The 22,377-nt window shown below is 36.5% G+C and overlaps 1 protein-coding gene across 2 annotated transcripts in view; it reads left to right on the top strand.

The window, feature by feature from the left end:
• The first annotated feature begins 2,201 nt into the window (after window positions 1-2,201).
• XPOT (exportin for tRNA) overlaps window positions 2,202-22,377 on the top strand; it is a 44,214-nt gene continuing 24,038 nt past the window's right edge. Inside the window, exons 1-11 of one of the 2 annotated variants that reach the window (XM_058308362.1) lie at window positions 2,481-2,931; window positions 5,562-5,695; window positions 9,209-9,291; window positions 15,475-15,531; window positions 16,159-16,228; window positions 16,920-17,138; window positions 17,918-18,102; window positions 18,276-18,444; window positions 20,540-20,776; window positions 21,827-21,865; window positions 21,969-22,031. In XM_058308362.1, the coding sequence (XP_058164345.1) occupies window positions 5,636-5,695; window positions 9,209-9,291; window positions 15,475-15,531; window positions 16,159-16,228; window positions 16,920-17,138; window positions 17,918-18,102; window positions 18,276-18,444; window positions 20,540-20,776; window positions 21,827-21,865; window positions 21,969-22,031 (1,182 nt within the window). In that variant the 5' untranslated portion in view covers window positions 2,481-2,931; window positions 5,562-5,635. Of the gene's footprint in view, window positions 2,932-5,561; window positions 5,696-9,208; window positions 9,292-15,474; window positions 15,532-16,158; window positions 16,229-16,919; window positions 17,139-17,917; window positions 18,103-18,275; window positions 18,445-20,539; window positions 20,777-21,826; window positions 21,866-21,968; window positions 22,032-22,377 lie in introns of both variants that reach the window. The other variant, XM_058308364.1, reaches the window with a different exon arrangement.

Consider the following 22,377-nt stretch of genomic DNA (forward strand, 5'->3'; position numbering starts at 1 on the left):
AAAAGATGACAAGAAGTAAGGAAGAGTAAAATAGGCAACAAATGTGATCTACCAGAGATATGAAATCTAGAATCAAGAGTCCAGAGTTCTCATCTACCATTTACCAGCTGCATGACTTAGGATGTTATTTAACATAGATCCATTTGGGTTTCCTCAACTGTAAATTTAAAATGAAGATGATGATATCTGTTTTCTCCTTATGAGGTTAAAAAGAAAAATTAGAAACCATAATGAATTATATATGTATGTTATTTCCCTTAACCTTTTCAAATTATTCTGGTGTATGAAAGAAAAGTGAGATATGGGGCAGGAACAAGTAACATTTTGTTGTTAAAAGGGCCCTTGAGCATATTTAGAGGAAGAGGAACTGACAGTATGACAGTATGACAATGACATGTCATCAATCTCAGTAGGCTTTGATTTGAAAGTCAGGGGTTAGGAGCAGACTCAAGAGTCAGACTGTGGATTTGAATAAAATGGGATCACAGGACTGTCTTCATAGAGTAGTTGTGAGGACTGAGTAGTTACAAGACACACTTGGAACTGTGCTTGGTATACAATAAATGCTCAATAAATACTGGCAATTAATATGTAAAAGCATTGCCATAGGCAAACATACATTCCTTAAGTTCAAATATGACAGTGTTACTGGCATTTTATGTTAGTCTGAGATGAGAAACTGTTCATGCCTGCATGGACTGGGAAGCCAGACTATGGAAGGGTCAAATTTAATACCTCTCTCAGAGCCTCTTCAGTTGGATTCCACCAAACGCTTTCTTAGTTTGGTTTGAAATAATGAGTTTCCAAAAGTGAAAAAGATTTTTACAATCCTAGGTATTTAACTACCATAATGGGCCAATTTTACTAGAAAAGCTGTAAATAAATGGCTGACATTTACCAAAAAAAACAAAAACAAAAAACCCCCCAAAAAACCAAAAAACATGAATTTACAAATGCAAAAGGCAAAAGGCACAAGGCACGTAAAGATAGTTGCAAGAAGAGAGGCAGATGTGGCTCAGACGACTGGCTCCCACCTACCACATGGGAGGTTGCTGGTTCAATCCCCAGTGCTTCCTAAAGAAGATAGTGAGCTGCCAAAATGGGCAGACACAGCAAGCTGACACAAGAGACACAAAAAGAAAAGAACATAATGGGAGACACAACAAACCAGGAAGCAGAGGTTCCCTGTGCCTCCTAAAGAAGACAGCAAACTGACGCAACAAGATGACATAAAGAGATGTGGGGAGGAAAAACAGAATGAGAGACACAACAAAGTAGGGAGCAGAGGTGGCTCAAGTGATTAGACACCTCCTTCCCGCGTTGGAGGTCCCAGGTTCAGCTCTCTGTGCCTCCTAAGGAAATAAGGAAGACGAACAGTCTCAGCAAGTGAAAAACGACGAGTGGGGAGAAAGAAATAAATCTTAAAAAAGAAAAAATAGTTACAATAGAATGGGTTGCCAAAATCTTTAAGATGAGGCAATGGAATATATTGGACAAATAATAGATTTTGGAGCCACTCAGAATATGAATAGTATTGGGCTTCCATAGTTGAATATCACAGCTATGTAACAATCCATTCAATGATTCATTTGAGTTAAACTACAGGCATACGCTGTACTAAGTAAGCTCTGGGGATACAATAAAATGTACAGGAACTCTACCTAGCCTGACACTTTATACAAGTGAATTACAAATGTGATGCAAAGGGATTCAAGACGTTTTATCTATGAAATGCCTGGAGCAGTGTCTTACACAGGCAGCCACTAAATAAATGTAGCTGTTAAACTGTTAATTTTTTGGTTCCCATTTTCCCGAGATTCTCCACTGTAGTCTCAAACTTGTCTATACTCAGCATATATTAAATGAGTAACAAGAAAACTACTGAGCTCAGTGCTGTGTACCAAACACATGTATTAACACAACCGTCACAACAACCTTTGAAGTGGGTTCTATGGTCCCCATTTTACTGATGAGTAAACAGAAGAACAAAGGGCCTAAGGTCCACACCTAGTGAGCAGGGCATTCAAATCTAAGCAGTACTAATAAATTAATAAATTGGTGAATGGAAATAATATTTAGCCTCAAAGAGAGAACCTACGATAAAGGCTTGCTAAGTATGCTCTCCTTTTCATGAAAGACGAAATACCAGCACATTTAAAATGAAATTTTAAAATTTCAGCACTTAACAACATCCTAAAGTTCTTGGACTTATGGCACATGGGCCATAGAAGATCATTTAAACGACGAACTCACACGTAGTTTGGACCATGTCGCCCTGACCTCCCTAGTTCCACACTCTAACCTACCAACTACCTAAGTCCTTCGGGAAAACGGCCCAGCAAACCGGACTCGAGCGCCCACAGCCTCCGCAGACGAGGCCAGAAGCTCAGAGACAGGGGCCAGGACAGAGGACCGGATGCCCCGTCCCAGCATGCACCACAGGCTTCAGCGGCCACGCCTCCCAGCTGGCGCCAACGAACGCACTTTGCACCCCGCCGCCCGGAAGCGCCGCATGTACGTTGCATGCTGGGAGTTGTAGGCCTCCGGCCCGGGCCGCAGGCTGCATCTGCGCTCTCCATGAGGCTGCTGGCTTTGGGCAGCGCGGCGCGGACGCACGGAGCGAGCTTCGCGCTGACTCAGCGGCGGCGGCGGCGTTAGCCCGGCCTCGCGCTCTTTCCTTTCCTGGAGCGCCAACCCCACCCGCCCACTGGTTCGTCTACCTACCCTGCGCCACGCAAGACGAGGCGCCAGGGGACGCAGAGCAGCGAGAAGCGCGCGGCCCCGGCCAGCTTGGTCTCGGGAGTTAGCGCTGCAGTAGTAGCAGAGGACGACAGCGACAAGGACGAGGGCCACCCTGCGTGCGCGTCGCTCCGCTCTGCTGACCAGCCCTCCGGAGTGCAAGCAGGGAGGCGGGATGGAGTGATAGGGAAGGTGATTTGGGGCCCGGGGGCGGCGGGACTCGAACCCGGCTCATTCCTTGCGTGGCTGTGGGAAGTTGGCAGGGTTGGCGGGAGGGATCGCTCGAGGAAACCTCGACACCTTTCTTTTAGGGAAGGAGTGTGGACCCAGTCCTCCATGGCCGCGCGCCCCGGGACGAGGTGGGCTGTGTGTGGGTGGATACGCGCTGCCATCGCGAGGCCATCGTCGCAGAGCCGGTCCCTAATGCGTGGCCGCCCGTTGCTGGGTGTTTCATCACCCGAATTGCCACGAGGCTTCCTTTTGGGGGAGGGATCCGGGGGAAGGAAGAGGGCAAGGCCGGCCAGGAGGGTCGGCCTCGTTTGTGGCCGCCAAGCCCATTTCGTGTCCCACCAGTTTCATCTGCAGGGACCTCAAACTTGATTCGCCCCCCGCATCGGGACAAAAAAGGAAGAGAATTATTTTTGTGTTGTAGTTTGGCAGGATGGGCTTTCCATTTGTTCCCCTCCACATAATTCTGCAAGAGTAGATAAGCGTGATGTACTCCGTAACTAGAAAAACGAGTGTTTTTGAAAGCCCTAATTAGTTGTTAGTGGGGGGAGTTAGAATTTATTAAAGTGACTTGACAGCGTGGACGAACAATTAATCCCCGTCTTGAACGATCTTAAGTAGGTGTGGAGGACTTTTTCCAAGTTGTTTGGTTCTTTGACTTACTGGCTATCGTGGGAAAGTTAGTGCTTTATGTTTTAGATATGTTGCTCGCCTTCCCTTCACCTCATCCAAACACTCGGTAAATGCGTAATTGATTTTTACCCCATTGTAACAAATGTTTGAGCTTGCACGACGGTGTCGTGTTGGAACATTATGTGTTCATGCACAGCTGGGAAGATTGACACCTTTAAGTACTTCGTGTAACTTCTCAGTCGTTTGCACACGTAGGTAATTTGCTTTGTTCCATTGCAGTTTGGTTATCCAAATGGCTTCTTTGTGGGCGATTCTTTCTGTACTGACACAAATTTAGGTTCCCTTAGGTTTACTGGTCAGTCCGTGTTTTTCCTTAGGGTCACTTGACTGTTTCCCTTGGTATTATCAAAGTGACTTGACGGAGTTTAAGCAATTTTCTCAGAAATCATGTTAATTTCAAGAAGGTTTTATAGGTTTTCTCAATCCGAAGGCCATAGAAACTCTGAAATTGTCTTTTTCTGGGAAGAGAATATATGAAAGCATTCATCAGATTCTGTCTTTTTGGCCAAGGGGTGGGAGAAAACTTTAAAACCCACTGTCTAATTTTTTGTGTCTAACAAGTCAAAATGCTGATTTACTAGTATGTTATAATGATAAACCCAGATGCTCCAAGTATTTCCCACTCTTCCTCCTCCTCCTCTTCCCCTCCCCACTTGCCTAGCTCTGAATTTTAAGTAACCTGTAGAGGGCCCACGATGTGTCAGCCATGCTTTGCATACCTTGCCTCCTTGAAGTTTTTGCAACTGTACCAGACAGGTGGGCTTTTTGCTGTCAAAGAAAGGATTTTCACATTTTGTAAATATGGGGAAGACAGGCATGCTATAGTAGGGGTCATGTAACCATGATTTGATCCTGACCTCACCATTCCTAAAGGGCCCACTGCCAACCTTTCATTAGTCTCTTTGGACTCTTCAGGCCCTGATCTTTTTTTTTTTTTTGGTTATGGTAATTTTTTTTAAAGCCTCATTTTCACATTATTTTGAGTTTGTTAGTTTTGGTTCGAATATTCTATCAAAAACCAAGTTGCCTTTTGGGGCTTATGTTCTTAATTGAGAATGTTAGTCCCTATATTGTGAAAAAGTGAATTATTTTGAAATATTTGATGATTTTTATGTGTCTAGATAATTGATAGTGTTTATATAATTTGCATATAAACCGTAAACTCCGATAATTTCATTCTGCTCATTTCTAGCATTTTCCAGACTAAAAAATGCTCTTGTTAGTCAATATTAAGTCATTTGTCAATTTTTATATCTATTATTATAAACGTTCTTTGAAATGTATTTCTAGAATTGGTTGGTAAGGGTGGGTGGAGTTCTGTAAATGACAGAACTAGCTCATTGTTCAAAAGCTAAGTAACCGGTTTTTCACTTTCTTACGTTTTCCTCTTTCATTTGACTTATCTTAAACTACTTGGTAGATACCCCAATGAGGATACTGAACCCTGATGTTACTATTTCGTCAGCCATTTTATTATTTTTTTAAACTGCAATATTAATATGTGGAAGTAGGTATATTTAATTAATAAGATAATTCGGATTTGTAATATTTTTACATATACAGTTGCACAATTGCACTTTTAAATGCTGGAAGTAACAATTAACATTGTGTAAAGTAGATGCTTCTATTTAAATAGAAAGGAGTTATTTTCTGTTTACTCTGTTTATTGAAGAATAAAAAAGGAAGCTTAATGGAATACTTTAGATTTTCAAAAATTGTACATTAGTATTTAGCTAGACCCAGTCTTTCCAAATTTAGAACCTTCTCTCAAATTGTAATTTGGAGCCTTTCAAAACACTCAAACTTCTTTGCATACCTTTATCCACATATGATATTCTATATAAGCATCCATTATGTTTATCAAGTACCGTTTTCTTTTAACCTTGTTTTTTTGTGTGCAGATGTTTGTGGATTCTTCTGTGGGATCAGAGGGCACACCTATTTTAATCAGACACCTCCAAGAATAGCAGCAGGAATGGATGAACAGGCTCTTTTAGGGCTAAATCCAAATGCTGATTCAGACTTTAGACAAAGGGTAAGTTAAGTCTGCATAATCATTTTTTTTTAAGTATGTTACAACAGATTTGCATTAGTAGACTTGAAAAGAAAATACATATAATGATAAAGTTCTAATCTTTATGAAATGCAGACAAATTTGAGGTATTTGAATGCTAACATAGAAACAGTAAGTATTGAGATTTATTGTTTGTTTAATTGACTGAACAAAAAGATTGAAGTCTCATTTAATTCAGGGTAGGACTTTGTGCCACATCAATCATTATTTCTTATTATTTAAAAATCGTATAGCAGAGAATCATTCAAGGGACTTACTGTTGTATTAGATGTGCATATTTTATTTTCCATTGCTTGGCTTGGTCTAAAAAACTGTTTATACTCCTGTGTTATACTTAACATCCTTGATATTTAGTCTAGACAGACATGTATATAAGCAGTTATGCCATGTTATAAATTAAAATGATTACATGATAAGGAATCCAAAGATAATGTTATTATGGGGTACTGGGATATTTGAGTAAATGTAAACAATTAAAACAGTATAGTCCATGACTGTAATCATGACTATAGTTGAATGGTAAAAGGAGTGTCTAATGACAAACCTATAATTAGTTTTTTAAGGACATGTGGGTTTTTGGAAGTATAGGATAAGTGGAAGGAAAGAGGCACTTCTTCTTTCTACTCCTTATAGCAAAGGATATTTTTTATAGGTGAGCTAAACAAGGTTAACACTTTACCAAATCACAGTTTTCTGCTTTAAACAAATTTTTTAAAGTAGTAAAAAAATATTGCAAATAGGTTAACATAGTACCATGTGTATGACTACTGTTAAATAACTACCCCTACAGTTACAGAAAAATAATAGGAATTGAGATTTAAATATCTACTAGGCAGTACAAGGTACCTGTCAAAGAGGACATCCAAAGACATTGAAAGTCTATGTCTTCTGTGTGTAGACAGAATTCTTGTGGATTAAGTTATCTACCATAAAATCCTTACTCACATAGTAGAAGTATAATGGGCCTTTATCTTTACTCTGTCTTGGCATTGTATGCTTATAACGAAAAGCTTTTGACTATTTGATGTTCCTATTTTGAAATCTTTTGAGTTTTTTTAAATCCCAGAAGCTATCAGGTTTTTAAAAGCTAGCAGTGGTTTTAATAGAGAAGTTAATGCTTTTCGTCGTAAAAATGGGTTCTGTCGGCCACAGACATGTGTTAAGTATCCAGCTCCAAAATGCTAATTCAATACCCCATTAAACTATCTTGAGTAACAAAATTAATTAGGATGAAGATGAAAGGATCCTAAGAAAAGGTGAATTCCAGTTGTCCTTGGGATAGAGTTCAATAGTGGGAATTTATTTTAGTTTGGTGGTAAGATAAATTACTGTCTGCCAACCCCAATTTCCCATTTTGTCTGCCTGTAGTTCTCTGTTTTTTACATGGATAGTAGCTGAACTGATTCTGGTACCACTTAAAGACAGTAAAGATTTTTTTTAAAAGGTGTTGGGTGGAAGAACTCGGTGACAAAAGCCATGACTTGATTACCATTGCCACAGATTTTTAATAAACCTTCTAGTAATGCATGGATTTACAGTACAAACAATTTGGTTAAAAACTAAAAACTTTCAGGCTTTTTTCCCTTACTGTTGTTATTCTTCTAACATAGGAAACTTGTCTTTGGCTTAAAACTTATTTAAGGAAAAAATGGTATGTGAGTAGTTTTCACTATTCTAGCAGCTCAATTCCCTCTTCTTTTTGGGGGGGGGGTTGGGAAATGAAATATTAGGTGGTAACATAATATATGTAATTGACTTCCACCTACTCCTCTCTCCTGGCCCCCAAAGCATTACTAAAGGAAACCCTGGAATTTCATGGAACACGCTTGGAAAACTTCATTATTTTACAGCTGCCTGGATTCCTATTTTACTTTTCTAAAGATAGCTGTTACTTAAGTTAAATTCACATTTGGTGATCTCAGTTCAATTATCTTCATTTATGTGATACTTTATAAATGTAGGAAAGTCCATTCCCTCACTTATACAAGAAACCATTACCTATTATGGTGGCTTTTTGTTTTTTTGTTTTTGTTGTTTTTTTAACCTCTAACCCAAAGGAAAAATAACACCTGGACCCAGTTATGTATGTGTACATATAAGTTTATGTATATATCCACATATGTGACTATACATACATAACTAAAACAAGTTTCATAAATAATATTTATTCTTGCTGAGTATATACATTCTGATATTTTTCTTTCTTTGTTTTAATTCCTGATCAAGACCTATTAAATAGATTACATTGCTAATGCACACAACCTACAGTTCAAAAAAAGATTGATCTATTTGAAATTAACCTCATCTATTGCTTGTTATACTTTTTACTACATTTCAAGGTTCGTATCAGTACGTGTGTGCTTTGAAATCATCTGGCAGTGCTTCTAGTTTATTTGTAATTTTCTTGACTCTTTGAGAACATTTTCATAAGTTGGTGAGGTTACTTTGCTGTTCAACCATTGTCATGTGAAACCTGCATCTGTGTTTGATGCCTAATACAACAATGCTAATGGAAAAGAGTGGTAAAAGTAACTCCCACTTTCCCAACAGTTTGGTAGAGGGTACGCGGACTTAAGTGCTGGGTCGATTGAGAATACTCTCTTTGTTGGCACATAGGCTTACTTCTGATTACAAAGTCCTGAATTCATCAACAGGGATGAGAAAAACATTTCCTAAAGCTTTGACCTTTTTAATTATTTGGTACTTTTCCAAAATTCATATCATACTGTTATATTGCAGGTTTAAACTTATTTTCTGGGCGAACTAATATGATTATATTAAAGAATTGAAATACTCTCCTTTTTCTGTGTAACAGTAGATCAAGTGATAAACAGTATGTTATGTCTTTTATAAATATCTCTTTAATGGCATATTTTCTATTAAATAGGAAAAATTCATTTTATATACTACTCTTATAATTGCAGATACCTCATAATAGTATGGCACTCAAAAAAACACTTGTACATTTTCTCTCTCCATCCTTATAATAACCCAGTGAAGTCTGAAGGGCATTTTTGTATTATTTCCTTCACTATTAAAAAAAGATGTTAGAATATATAACTAATGGAATTTATTTATTTTTTAAAGTTTTATTTGCACACCATACAATTCACTCAAAATATACAGTCAGTTGCTTTTAGTGTAATCACAGAGTAATCACAGAGTTGTGCTTTCATCGCCACAATCAATTTTAGAACATTTTCATTGCTCTGAAAAGAAAAAAACCTTACCCCTTATCCCCTTCCCTTCCATACACACATTATTGACACTTAACACTGGTATGGTACCTTTCTTATTTTAACTCTTTTTCTAGGAATGATCATTATTCATTCAGATTATTCATTTAGCACATAAAACCTGAAGTCAATATTTCACCACTTTGTTATGGTTTGCTACTCCTAGAATATTTTGTCTAGTATTAGTAGATTGAGATTGACTATTCCAAATGAATTTTTCTGTTTTTCCATATTATAGGCCCTGGCCTATTTTGAGCAGTTAAAGATTTCCCCAGATGCCTGGCAGGTGTGTGCAGAAGCTCTAACCCAGAGGACATATAGGTATTTAATACATAATTTCTTTGAATCTTTGAAGAATTTAAATTTCATTGAACTTAACAGGACTGTTAAATTTACCTGTACTTGAAATATATTTTCATAAAAATTTTATGAGCTTTTGCTTTTTGGAAAAGCACTAATACATAATCATTCAGTGTAGAAATCAAAAAATTTGGCCATTCCAGAATTGACTCTTCATTAAAACTATCCTTTGCCTTATGTTATATTAATAAAACTGACAACAGATCCCAGCTGGGATATAGTACAGAAAAAACTTTCTTCTTATGATTGGGGCTGATAGTTATTTTAAAAGTTGGTAAAGAAGGTTTAATCATAATTTATATATATATATATCTTAATTTTTATTTTAACTTAAAGTATGTAAACATTCAATTATCCATCTTTTAAAATTGGACCAAGGTCTTTTCTTTGTGTATATGGCCACTAGCATTCACTTCCTCATTTTTCTGTTGATTACACCCATAGTCCATCCTCTACAATTTCCATTTTGGGTCTCTATAATGCAATGAGCAACAATGAGTACAAATTCATAGACATTTTAGTTATTTAGCCTAGCCCCTCCAAGTCTTCTAGTTATCTAGCCCACACCAAATATGTACAAGTCCCCAACTCCCCTAATCCCCTTGACTCCCTATACAGCTATTTATTGTTTCAGAAATAGAAACTTACATCATACTCACTTCATCTATTCATCTAATAATTAATTATCTTACTCTTACAAAAGAAGTACAACTGGCATGAATTTTGGGGAAAATAAAACTAGTGGGAGCAGAAGTGCAAGAGTGGTAGTGATGGCCTCCTAGCTAGAAATCTGTGTGCTGTGGTATCAGTCACTATGTTTCACAGCAGAAACTGAGTGCTTCATTTTAGTGAAAGTTGGGTCCTGGATCTCTTAGGGAAAATAGGAGCTGGCTTTTATTAAAAAGGCTTCCTGTATACTTCTTGAGTAAAAAACCCCAGTTGTATATAATTCAGTTAAGCCTTTAATGTCATCCTTAATAAGAATGGAAACCCTTATGTCTCAAAAGAGTGTTGCTAATTAAACTTAACTAAACAAAACTTTTAAAAGAGTTAAGTTTCATCTTCTTGTGTGAAATTATTTTATTTGGTTAATTCATGTAGGTTAAATTAAGATAAAGTCTCCATTCTTATGTTTCCAGTTAGCTTTATCTATGAAAAATTATTCCATGACTGACTGAGCCTTGCCCAGACCAACTGCCTTGCATGAGCACACTGTAGGTCACTAATGGGAATTTGCTAGATTTTATAGCTGGTTTATTATACCTGTATATCCCCACTAAAGGGACATGTATAAGTGGTAATTGATGAGTATGTCTTATAAGGGCAATATATTTATAACTTGGTTTCCTAAATGAACTTGGAGACTGGATGGCTAGTCCAGGTAGCCCTACCCTAGAACTGACTAGGGTTGAATTCTAAAAAGGTCTCGGATGGCCATCTCTGATTTGACTCAATCTCTGGCTGTTGTACCATTTGCCATTTTATCTAGCCTCTCTACTGTAAAATGTAAGACTTTTAACATCCTTATTTATTAGGAGGAATGCTTTCTGTTGGCACAGTGCTTTATTCAAGGTAGATCTAATTTTTTTGGTCTGTTTTGCTTGCCAGATTGAATGGAAATATTGGACGTTGTATATGTTTGAGTTCTCTTAGTTTTTTTTTAAAAAATAACTTTATTTTTTTGTTTGCTTTTTATTTTATTTTTTCTTTTTCTTAACTTTATTTTTAAATACTTTCAAACCCACAGGACAGTTATAAAAATAGTATAGACCCCAAACAGTGAATTTCAACATACCCCTATCTCCTGAGGTACTCAAATCTACCAAATTTAATATTTTGCTACATTTGCCGTATCATTCTACCTTTTTTTTTTTTAAGTTTCATTTCATTCATTTATTTTTCCCTGCTCCTTCATTGTTTGCATTTGCTATGTCCGTTTGTTGTGTGCTGGTCTTCTGTTTCTAGGAGGCATCAGTACCTGAACCCCTGGACTTCCCATGTGGAAGGGAGGCACTAATTGCCTGAACTACCTCTGCTTCCTACTTTGTTGCATCTCTCATTGTGTTTCCTCACTGTCTCTTGCTTGCATCATCTCACTGTGTCATCTTGTCATGTCATCTCACTGCGCCAGCCTGTCGCATCAGCTTGCCACCTTGCATGTCTTCTCCGGGAAGTACCCGGAACTGAACCCAGACCTCCTATGTGGTAGGTGGGAACTCAGTCGCCTGAGCCACATCTGCTTCCTATCATTCTATCTTCACCTATCCATTTTTCTGTTTTTCTGTCTATTTATCCATTTTCTGAATACTAGAGTATAGGTGGTACACAGCATGCACCTCAAACACATAATATTGCCATATATATTTTCTAAGAACAAAGGTATTCACTTATGTAACCACCTTAAGTATAATTATCAAGGTCAAGAATTTTAACAATCATTTAAAGCTTACAGTCTGTATTCCAAATTTTTTATATGTCCCAACAATGTCATTTTGGGCCTTTTGTCCTCTCTTGTTGGATCCTGTCCTGCTTCATGTATTGCCTTTAACTGTCATTGTCTCTTCAGTTGTTCTTTTCTTTCCTTTTTTTTTTTTAACATGGGAATATATATACAGCATAAACTTTCCCATATTAACCACTCCCAAGCATACCATTCAGTGGGATTAATCATATTCACAATGTTGTGGTACTCCTCACCACCTTCCCTTATTAAAACACATTTCCTCAAACAGAAACCCTACATCCATTACACTTTAACTTCCCATTGCCCCTACCTGCCCTGGTAACCTAACTATTAATTTCTGTCTTTATGAGCCTGCGTGTTCTCTGATAATTTCTTTGTAGTTACCAATGGGCTTATTAAACATCTTAAATTTTTAACAATATCATTTGCTTGGATACCAACTTAACCTTCAATAGTATACACAAATTATGATCCTATACCACTCTGTTCTCCCACCTTATCTAGTTTTTGTCACAAATCATTATACATTATGAGTCCAAAACCACTGATTTATCATTACATTTCATGCACTTGCCATTTACATCCCGTAGGAAGTAAAAAGTGGAATTACAAACCAAAAATACAATGGGACTGGCATTTACGTTTATAACCCCTGTCATTAACTTCACTTGAGATCTTTATTTCTTCGTGTGGCTTTGATCTGTTGTCTATTATGCTTTCCTTTCAATCTGCAGAACCCCTGGCATCTCTTACAGGGCTAGTCTAGTGATGAACTCCCTCAGGATTTGTTTACTGGGGTACGTCTTACTCCATCACTCATTTTTGAAACACAGTTTTGCTGAATGTAGAATTCTTGGCTGGCTATTTTTTGCTTTCATCACTTTAAATTTATCATCCCACTGCCTTCTCATCTCCATGGTTTCCAGTGAGAAAACAGCACATAATCTTATTGAGGTTCCCTTGTATAAGACATATTGCTTTTATCTTGTGATTTCTAGGATTCTTTATCTTTGGCATTTAACACTTTGGTTATAGTGTCTGGCTATGGGGTCTATTTGGGCTTATTCAGTTTGGAGTTTGTTGAGTGTTTTAGATGTGCATATATAGTTAGATCTTTTGTTAATTTTGTTTAAAGTTTTCACCATTATTTCTGTGAATGTTCTCTCTGCCCATTTCTCACTTTCTTTTCCTTTTGGGATTCCTGTAATGCCTATTTGGTACACTTGGTGGTATCCCACAGCTCTTTTAGAGTCTGTTCACTTTTTTTTTTCTTCTCTGACTGAAAGATATCAATTGTCATATCTTCAAGTTCACTGATGCTTCTGCCAGCTCCAATCTTCTGTTAACCCTTATAGGGAATTTTTCATTTTCGTTACTGTGGTCTTCAGCTTTGTTGGTTACATTTTATAATTTCAATCTCCTTATTGATACTCTTTGTGTTTATCTTTAATTTTCCTGGTTTCCTTTAGTTTAGTGGGTTTTTTTTTTAAGAATTATTTATTTACTTTATTTTTCTTTATTTATACCCTGCCCCCCCCCCCCAAAGATTCTCTTGCTCATTGTTTGCTTGCCTTCTCCAGGAGGCACCGGGAATCAAACCCGGGACCTCCCATGAGAAGCAAGTGCCCATCCATTCTCTGCATGTTGTGGCATTGGCTGGCTTGTGGCATCTACTCGTTCTGGCAGGGGCACCATCTAGCTTGTTGCAGCGGGGGCGGTATTTGCTCATCTTCTTTTAGGAGTCACTGGGACCTGAGCCCAGGACCTCCTGTGCGGTAGGTGGGTGCCCAGCTGGTTGAGCCACATCTGCTTCCCTTCTTTAGCTTTTATGTCTACACTTTCCTTTAGTCTTTGAACATATTTAGGACCATTTTTTCAGAAGTCTTTGTCTAGAGTATCCTAGATCTGGTCCTCTTCAGCAGTCATTTCAAATGCTTTATTTAATCTTCTTTGCCTGGGTCATTGCTTCTTATTTCTTTGTATGTTTTGTAATCTTTTGTTGAAACCTGGACATTTCGATATTTTAATGTATTATTGCTGGAATTCAGCCTCTTAGGCAACTATTCCTTAAGTTTGTGTCCATGTAGTGTTATGACAGGCTTTTCTTCCCATTCCTGAGATGGCATCCTCGTCTGTCTACTTGTTGTTTGCACTCACTATTTGCTCTTGCTGTATCCACTTCTTCTTTTGAGGCACCAGGAACTGAACCCATGACCATGGGAGAGGGGCACCCAACTGCTTGAGCCACATCCACTCCCCAGAATTCTTCCAAATACCATTAGTTTGCTAAAGCTACCAAAAGCAGTATACACAAATGGATTGCCTTTTAAAATGAGAATTTATTAGCCTAAAAGCTTACAGTTCTGAGGCCATGAAAATGTCTAGACAGGGCATCAAGCGACACTCTTCCCAAAGACCAAGATGCTGGCTATCCTGGACTCCTCTGTCAAATGGGAAGGCACATGGCAGTGTCTTCCATCTCCTCCCAATTTCATTTGCTTTTACCTTCCTGATTTCTGTAGTTTCCTCTCAGCTTCCATGGGTTCCTCTCTATTACTGTGTCCTTATTCATCCCAATTATAAATTACTGCAGTAAAATGACTAAGAACCACCCTGGGTCATGCCTTACAGAAGTAATTTAATCAAGAGGCCTTACCTAAAATAGGTTTACTCCCATAGGAATGGGTTAGCTCTAAGGACATGTTTTTCTGGGAGTACATAAAGTCTCAAACTATAGTTTAAAAAAAAAAAAGAACAGGAGAAAACACCTTTCTTGTCTTTGTAGATCTTGCCAGTGCTCTCCCTCTGATATTACCCACAGCTTAGAGAATAGCTGAAGGCCAAAGCTTTGGGACCTCCCTGATCCTTTCCAAGCATGTGTCTTGTTCTCAACATGGGTGAATGACCCTAGGAATTCCCTACTTTATAAGGTCTGAAGGTCTTCTCTTTCTTAGGAAACAGTTTCCTTATGGTCCGAGGCACTACACTGTATGTCCTATAGCCAGCAATCCTTCATCCCAGGCAACCACAATTTGATCTCATGTAGCATTCTGTAGTAGAGCTCTGTCAACTTCCTTCTACACACAGGGCAAGTTCCGAGACAGTGATCCTGGTATGAGTGTCCTGGTTCAATCCCTTTGGCTGCCACCACACAAATTAGACCAGACAAACATGTTCCCAGTATGTGCATGAGGGTCACTCTGCTCCCACCAGAACTGGAACCAGGGATCCATACTGAGTGTGCTGGCCAGCTCTACACTGAGCTGGTAGGGGATGAGGAAGGGGCCAGTAATGGCCCATGAGATTCTACTGCTTTTAAGTTGTCTTTTTCTTGATTTGGCTCTTGCCCTGTTACTGCAATCCTTTAACTGCTTTCTGAAGCTTTGAAAAAGATGTTTCTAACAGTTATTGCTGCTTGTTCAAAGTTTCTTTGGGGAGATCAAACCTTGAAGCTTTCTATTCCAGCATCTTGATTGGTGTGGGCCTCCTCTTAGCATTTTACGCAAGTGGCTATGAATGTAATTAAAATGAGATTGATAAGTAGAAAGCAAGCTAAATGTAGAGTTTGAGAAACTTCTCAACTGTATTATTCATTAATATTAATAGTTTGACTTTTATTGGTTTTCCCCCAATTCATGTTCCACTTAATCCAATTTTACTTTTCTTTTTGTCTCTTCCAGTGATGATCACATAAAGTTTTTCTGCTTTCAAGTACTGGAACATCAAGTTAAATACAAGTAAGATTTTTCTCACTGTTCTGACTCAAATTTGTTGGGAAAGACCATTATTTTTAAATTAATTTTTTCCCTTTTTTGGGAAAATGTGAGATGCAAATCAATCTGTAATTCACACATCCAGTTTATAGATATTTTGATGTTTTAAAAATACTGAAGTAAGTTGGTTCCATATAAAAATGTAGACGTTTCACAGAAAAATGTGTTAGAAGACTTGACAATACTAGGCCTGATTTCCTATATGACAACTGTTTATTAAAGCTGAGTGGCAGAACAAGCACTTATGACCCAGCTTTTATTAAGCACAACAGTGAATTGCTGCTTAGGGGACCCTTGATATACCTATTGATTTTTGTTGTGAACCTTGGGATATGGATAAATTTCTGTCAGAAATACTGTTTACCTGCCATGAATGGAACCACAAATAAAACTGAGCTCTATCTTAATATTCTACCTGTCATTCCTATCCTATTTTTTTTTAAGTGGTGAGAGGCATTATCAAATTATTTTAGGAAATTTTAGATAATTGAGTACTATATAAATTTTCCCTTTCAAATGCATTTGAGGCTATTACTTTTCAAAACCAGAAACACAAAATATGGTCATTATTATCTTGTCTATTTTAAACAGATACTCAGAACTAACTACTGTTCAACAACAGCTAATTAGGGAGACACTCATATCGTGGCTTCAAGCTCAGGTAAAATAGTAATTTCATTCAGTTTCTCAACTTACCAAATATTTAAACATTTATTTTGCAGGAGTTTGCAGCTTTATATCTAAGATTTTAGTCATTTATCCTCTGTTTGATTCAGTAGCTTTTCTAAAAAATTGCTGATCAAACTACTCGACAGAAATGACTTTTCTATTGGGTTTTTCAGTTAAGCCTTCTTGGACAGCCTCTCTTCATGGAGAGCCCTTTTCAAAAGAAAATGGAGTTCTTTATTTGAGTATGTTATTTTTGGTTAATTTTAGATAATCTTAATATAATAAGTTGTGTAGCTAGAATTTTTTTATTTTCCTTAAAGAGCAAACAGCTAGAAGAAAATAATTGAAAAAAATGTTTTCACTTTAGAAGAAACTGTAGGTTGCTTCATTTTAATGAAGTTGGTTTCAAGAGTATCTTCTGTATGTCTTAGAGTAAATGAGGGCTAGCTCTGTATAAGAAGTTCTCTGTAAAAGTATGAGAATCAGAAGTAATCATTACCATCTTTGTAGGTTTGTCACTTAAATGCCTTGATAACTTTAAAGCACGTATTTATTGCACAATTAATCTGAGCCATGATGAACTTTGGTGGGTTTTTGCCTATTAACAATAAATAGGAAAACAATCTGAGTTTGAGTCCTTTCAGTTTGCATTTAATTTCATGGACTATTTCTGTGTTTGTCAGATGCTGAATCCCCAACCAGAGAAGACCTTTATACGAAATAAAGCAGCCCAAGTCTTCGCCTTGCTCTTTGTTACCGAATATCTAACTAAATGGCCCAAGTTTTTTTTTGACATTCTCTCAGTAGTGGACCTAAATCCAAGGGGAGTGGATCTGTACCTCCGTATCCTCATGGCTATTGATTCGGAGTTGGTGGATCGTGATGTAGTGCATACATCAGAGGCAAGTAACTTCTCATTATGTTTTTAGTTTTTAAGTATATTTTGTAGGAGATAATGGGCACATAATAAAAAGGGTAGGAAGTCTTATTTTTAAGATAGATTTTCTTAAGAGTAATTATAAATTTGCCCAATATTTTGAATTTTATTTTACAAAGGAACTAAAACTTGATTTTGTTTCCAGATATTGTTTGAAATTAGAGTATTATACATAGAGATTTTTTTCAAACTAAACAAGCACTGTCTCCAGGGGAATATATAAATTTTCTCCTATGAATTCCTGAAAAATGTCATCTATATTTAAGGCAGCTGTATAGTCTCTGAAGAGGGAAAAAATGATTATGAGTGATCAATGCTTAGCTGCTTCCGTATTCTCAATTAGTCACATAGTTCATCACCTTAGTTTATAACTTGAAAGAGAATCATCACAAATTTAAGTTACTTCCATTCTCTACTTATAGTTTCGTATTTACATAATACTGAGAAATAACTTATCGGTTGCCTATGATTTCTAAACAATGCTTATTTATAGTTTGTGTTTAATAAGAAATTAAATCTGGCACTGAGGAGTAGAACGGAAAGAGGAAATACAAAGAATCACAGGATATTATTTTAAAGCTGACAAAAAGGAAATAGTGGCAGGGAATGTGTTAATAAGTATGGAAGTTTAGTAGCAATGAAATTACTGTGTGCAACTATTCAGATGTCAAATATTTTGTGACGTAATCTACTTTATTTATTTGGTATGTTTTTGTTCTTTTATATTTGTTTGATTATTTTTAGGAGGCTCGTAGGAATACTCTAATAAAAGATACCATGAGGGAACAGTGCATTCCAAATCTGGTGGAATCATGGTACCAAATCTTACAAAATTATCAATATACTAATTCAGAAGTGACATGTCAGTGCCTTGAAGTAGTTGGGGCTTATGTGTCTTGGATAGACTTATCCCTTATAGCCAATGATAGGTAAGTACACTTATAGTTTCTTAATATAAACCTTCAAAATACAGTAAAACTTAAGAATTTGAAATTGTTATAACTATTTTATTTCCCCCCTTTACCAGATTTATAAATATGCTGCTAGGTCATATGCCAGATTTTGAAAATGTTATAATTATTTTATTTTCTCCCTTTACCAGATTTATAAATATGCTGCTAGGTCATATGTCAATAGAAGTTCTACGGGAAGAAGCATGTGACTGTTTATTTGAAATCGTAAATAAAGGAATGGACCCTGTTGATAAAATGAAACTAGTAGAATCTTTGTGTCAAGTATTACAGTCTGCTGGATTTTTCAGCATCGATCAGGTCAGTAAATTTGTATTAAGAATTTTGATAATTATTGGAAAATATAGGAGAGGTAGTAACTTAAATATATAGTTTTTTCTCTTCCTTTTCCTTTTAAATGTTGGAAACTTTCTTTGCGATTATAATAATAAAATACTCTACCCCAAAATATCTTAGAAATGTTATTCATAATATTTTGAACAATAGATTCTACCATTTCCTAAACTTGGAATTTAGGGTAAAATGTAGAATGTGATTTAGTAAATCTAGGGTAGGGCCCAAAATGATGCATTTCTAACAAACCCCCAGGCTGATACTAATGATTTGTGGATCATACTTTGAGTAGCTAGCAGTTCTGTCTCCTTGCAGATTGGTTATGGATCAAATAGTTACTATTAGGTTGGTGCAAAAGGAATTGTGGTTTGGGACTATGAGTTTTAAATCATTATAACTACGTTCAAACATATCTTTATTAATCAAAATAGGAAACACTACAGTCACCACATTTTTGACCATGAGAAATAAGTTTGTTTATTCCTATAGCGTAGAAATCCATGCTTCAGGATTCTATGAACACTTGGAAGGCATTTTCTGCATCCTGCTGTTGTGGAAGTATTTTCCCTGCAAAAAGGTGTCGAGATGCTTGAAGAAGTGGTAGTCGTTTTGCAAGAGGTCAGGTGAATATGACAGATGAGACAAAACGTCATAGCCCAAGTTCATTCAACTTTTGAAGCTTTGGTTTTGTGACATGCAGCTGGGCATTGTCGTGGAGAAGAATTCGCCCTCTTCTGTTGACCAGTGCCAGCTGCAGGCATGGCAGTTTTCATGCATTTCATCAATTTGCTGGGCATACTTCTCAGATGGAATGGTTTCACGGGGATTCAGAAAACTATAGTGGATCAGACCAGCAGCGGACCACCAAACAGTGACTATGACCTTTTTTTGGTGCAAGTTTGGCTTTGAGAAGTGCTCTGGAGCTTCTTCTTGGTCCAACCACTGAACTGGTTGTCGCTAGCTGTATAAAGTCCTCTTGTCATTGCAAGTCACAATCCGATCGAGAGATGGTTTGTTGTTGCATAGAATAAGAAGACAACACTTAAAAACAACGATTTTTTTTGCTGTTCAGTCAGCTCATAAGCCACCCACTTATCGAGCACCTTTTCTATTTGCTTCAAGTGCTAAGTGACCATAGAACGATTGACATTGAATTCTTTGGCAATTTCTAATGTAGTTTAAGAGGATTAGCTTCGATAATTGCTCTCAATTGGTCATTGTCAATTTCCAATGGCTGGCCACTATGCACCTCATCTTCAAGGCTCTCGTCTCCTTTGCAAAAGTTCTTGAACCACCACTGCACCTTATGTTCGTTAGCAGTCCCTGGCCAAATGCGCTGTTGATGTTGCAAGTTGTCTGCTGCTTTATGACCCATTTTGAACTCAGAAAATTGGTCTAATTTGCTTTTTGTCTAACATCATTTCCATAGTCTAAAATAAATATAAAATAAACAGCAAGTAATAAGTCATTAGGGAAAAAAACGTAAAGCGAGAAATGCACATTAAAATGGTATGTAACTAACCACATTTATTTAAGAATGGTATGCCAATATCAAACAGCAAATTTTAACAGTGCAAAACTGCAATTACTTTTGCACCAACCTAATATCAGAAAAACTTTTAAACTGTCACATATAAGGTGGCAGTATTCCTTTTTTTAGAACATGTTTACTACATTTAACGTTACTTAGAAAGGAGGAAGCTAACATACTGATTAAATTAAAATTTGTCTTCTAGGAGAAACGTAGGATTTCCCGCAACTACAGACCTATATTTTTCACTTTTGTATAGGTGGTAATAGCTACAGAACTACACTCATTGAGAATAGTTATTTTTAAAGAGTTTTTTTCCCTTAAAGCAGGACTAGTGAATAATAATAATGATAAAAGGAGAACTCAAATTCTAAAATTTCCCCTATCAAAAACAGTAGAATTGTTGAGATGTCTAATATCCTTTAAAATTGAATCCTATAATCAACACTTGCTTGAAACTAAAGTTTAGGGTGTTCTCTCTTACTCGTTGGTAGATGATTTTAAATTGATGTGTGTCTTGATTGCTTATAGGAAGAAGATGTTGACTTCTTGGCCAGATTTTCTAAGCTGGTAAATGGAATGGGACAGTCACTGATAGTTAGCTGGACTAAGTTAATTAAGAATGGAGATATCAAGAATGCTCAAGAGGCTCTCCAGGCTATTGAGACAAAAGTGGCACTCTTGTTGCAGCTACTAATTCATGAGGATGACGACATCTCCTCTAACATTATTGGGTTTTGTTATGATTATCTTCATATTTTGAAACAGGTAAGTTCTTGTTTTTAATCTTTTTGTCTAATAGATAACAGAGGAGTCATAGAGAATTTGGGAAATACAGAAAAATGAAAATAAGGAAATATACCTATAAGTCTACTACCTAAAGATTTCTGTTGTCAAGTATTCTATTTCTCTCTTCTCTGGGCAATTTCTTCCACAGTTAAAATAATGATACAGTATATATACTTATTTAAAAAACTGAAAACAAAAAACTTCCTAGCTAGATAACAGGAATGGCCAGGTTCTAAAATATACTTGACTGATTAGCTTCAGAGGTAATTATAAGCTTAGCTTATTTTTTATTTTAAACTTGTACTTATTTCTAAATATAGTAGAAATTTTGTTAAACGTGTTTCATTAATTTCCTATCCATTATTTCTTCTAAACCATTTTTTACAAGTTTGTTTCTAAACAGTTGCTTCCCATAAGAACTTAAAATATAGAAGGTATTATTAGTCTGCACATTATAATACGTAGCCTTTTAAAGAGTTGGTAACTTCTCATTATGTCATTAGATGAAAGAACCATTCCTGTTTTTTATACATTGGATTTAACTGGATCAAGTCAAGCCTAAAATGTTTGTTTTTTTTCCTCCAAAATGGGAATACCTTCTGTTTTATAAAAAACATCTGAATGCATATTTTAAGAAATTTAAGGCATTGCAGAAAGGTATGAAAAAATGAAAATCAGTACTAGTAATCCCAACTTTCTTGTTCTTATTGGGTTTCTATGCTTGTTTTGCTTTTCTAAAAACAAGATGAAATCATATTGTCCTATATCTGCCTTTCTGCTTGATACATTGTGGGTGTCTTTAAAAGTCAAACATTTATCTACATGTCATTGTTGACCTGTTAGCTTATTTACAAGAACTAGAATTGCTAGGTGTTACAGTCAGTACATTTTAAACATTGGCAGGTACTGCCAGTCTGCCCTCCAAAAGGTTGTGTGCATGTTTTAAAAGATCTCTGGTTTTTTAAAAATATTATGATAAGCATATATAATTTTAGGAAACCTAACAAATTACTGCTTACTTTTTAACAGCTTACAGTGCTGTCGGATCAGCAAAAAGCTAATGTAGAGGTAAAATTGACTTCTTTCTGCTTTTTTAAAACTAATGATAGCTTCTGTATATGTCTAGAATCTGCCTCGAAATATGGTAAAGTTATTTTATTCTTAATTTTAGGCAATCATGTTGGCCGTAATGAAAAAACTGACTTATGATGAAGAATATAACTTTGAAAATGAGGTAAGAATTTTTGTTGAGGAGAAATCAGCTTTAATTTTGTTGTTTACTTACATCAAATTAATATTTCAAGTTTTGATTGTTTGAGGACCATTTGAAAATAAGAAATGTTTGAGAAATTAGTCTTGTTTTTACTGACCTCAACCTTAGATAAAATTGATGGAAGCTTGCTAATTTTTCATTTTCGGTATATTGTCCATTAACAACCTTTTTAAAAACACTTGGCAGTATTGAACTCAGTAAAATACTGATAATATGTATTGGTGATTTTATCTTATTTTGTATTCAATAGAGTGATGAGTTGGAGAACTATTAGCCTCAGATCTTAAGTCTCTATGGAGAGTGGAAA

The sequence above is a fragment of the Dasypus novemcinctus genome, chromosome 12 (genome assembly GCF_030445035.2).
Source record: "Dasypus novemcinctus isolate mDasNov1 chromosome 12, mDasNov1.1.hap2, whole genome shotgun sequence".
NCBI classification, from domain to species: domain Eukaryota; kingdom Metazoa; phylum Chordata; class Mammalia; order Cingulata; family Dasypodidae; genus Dasypus; species Dasypus novemcinctus.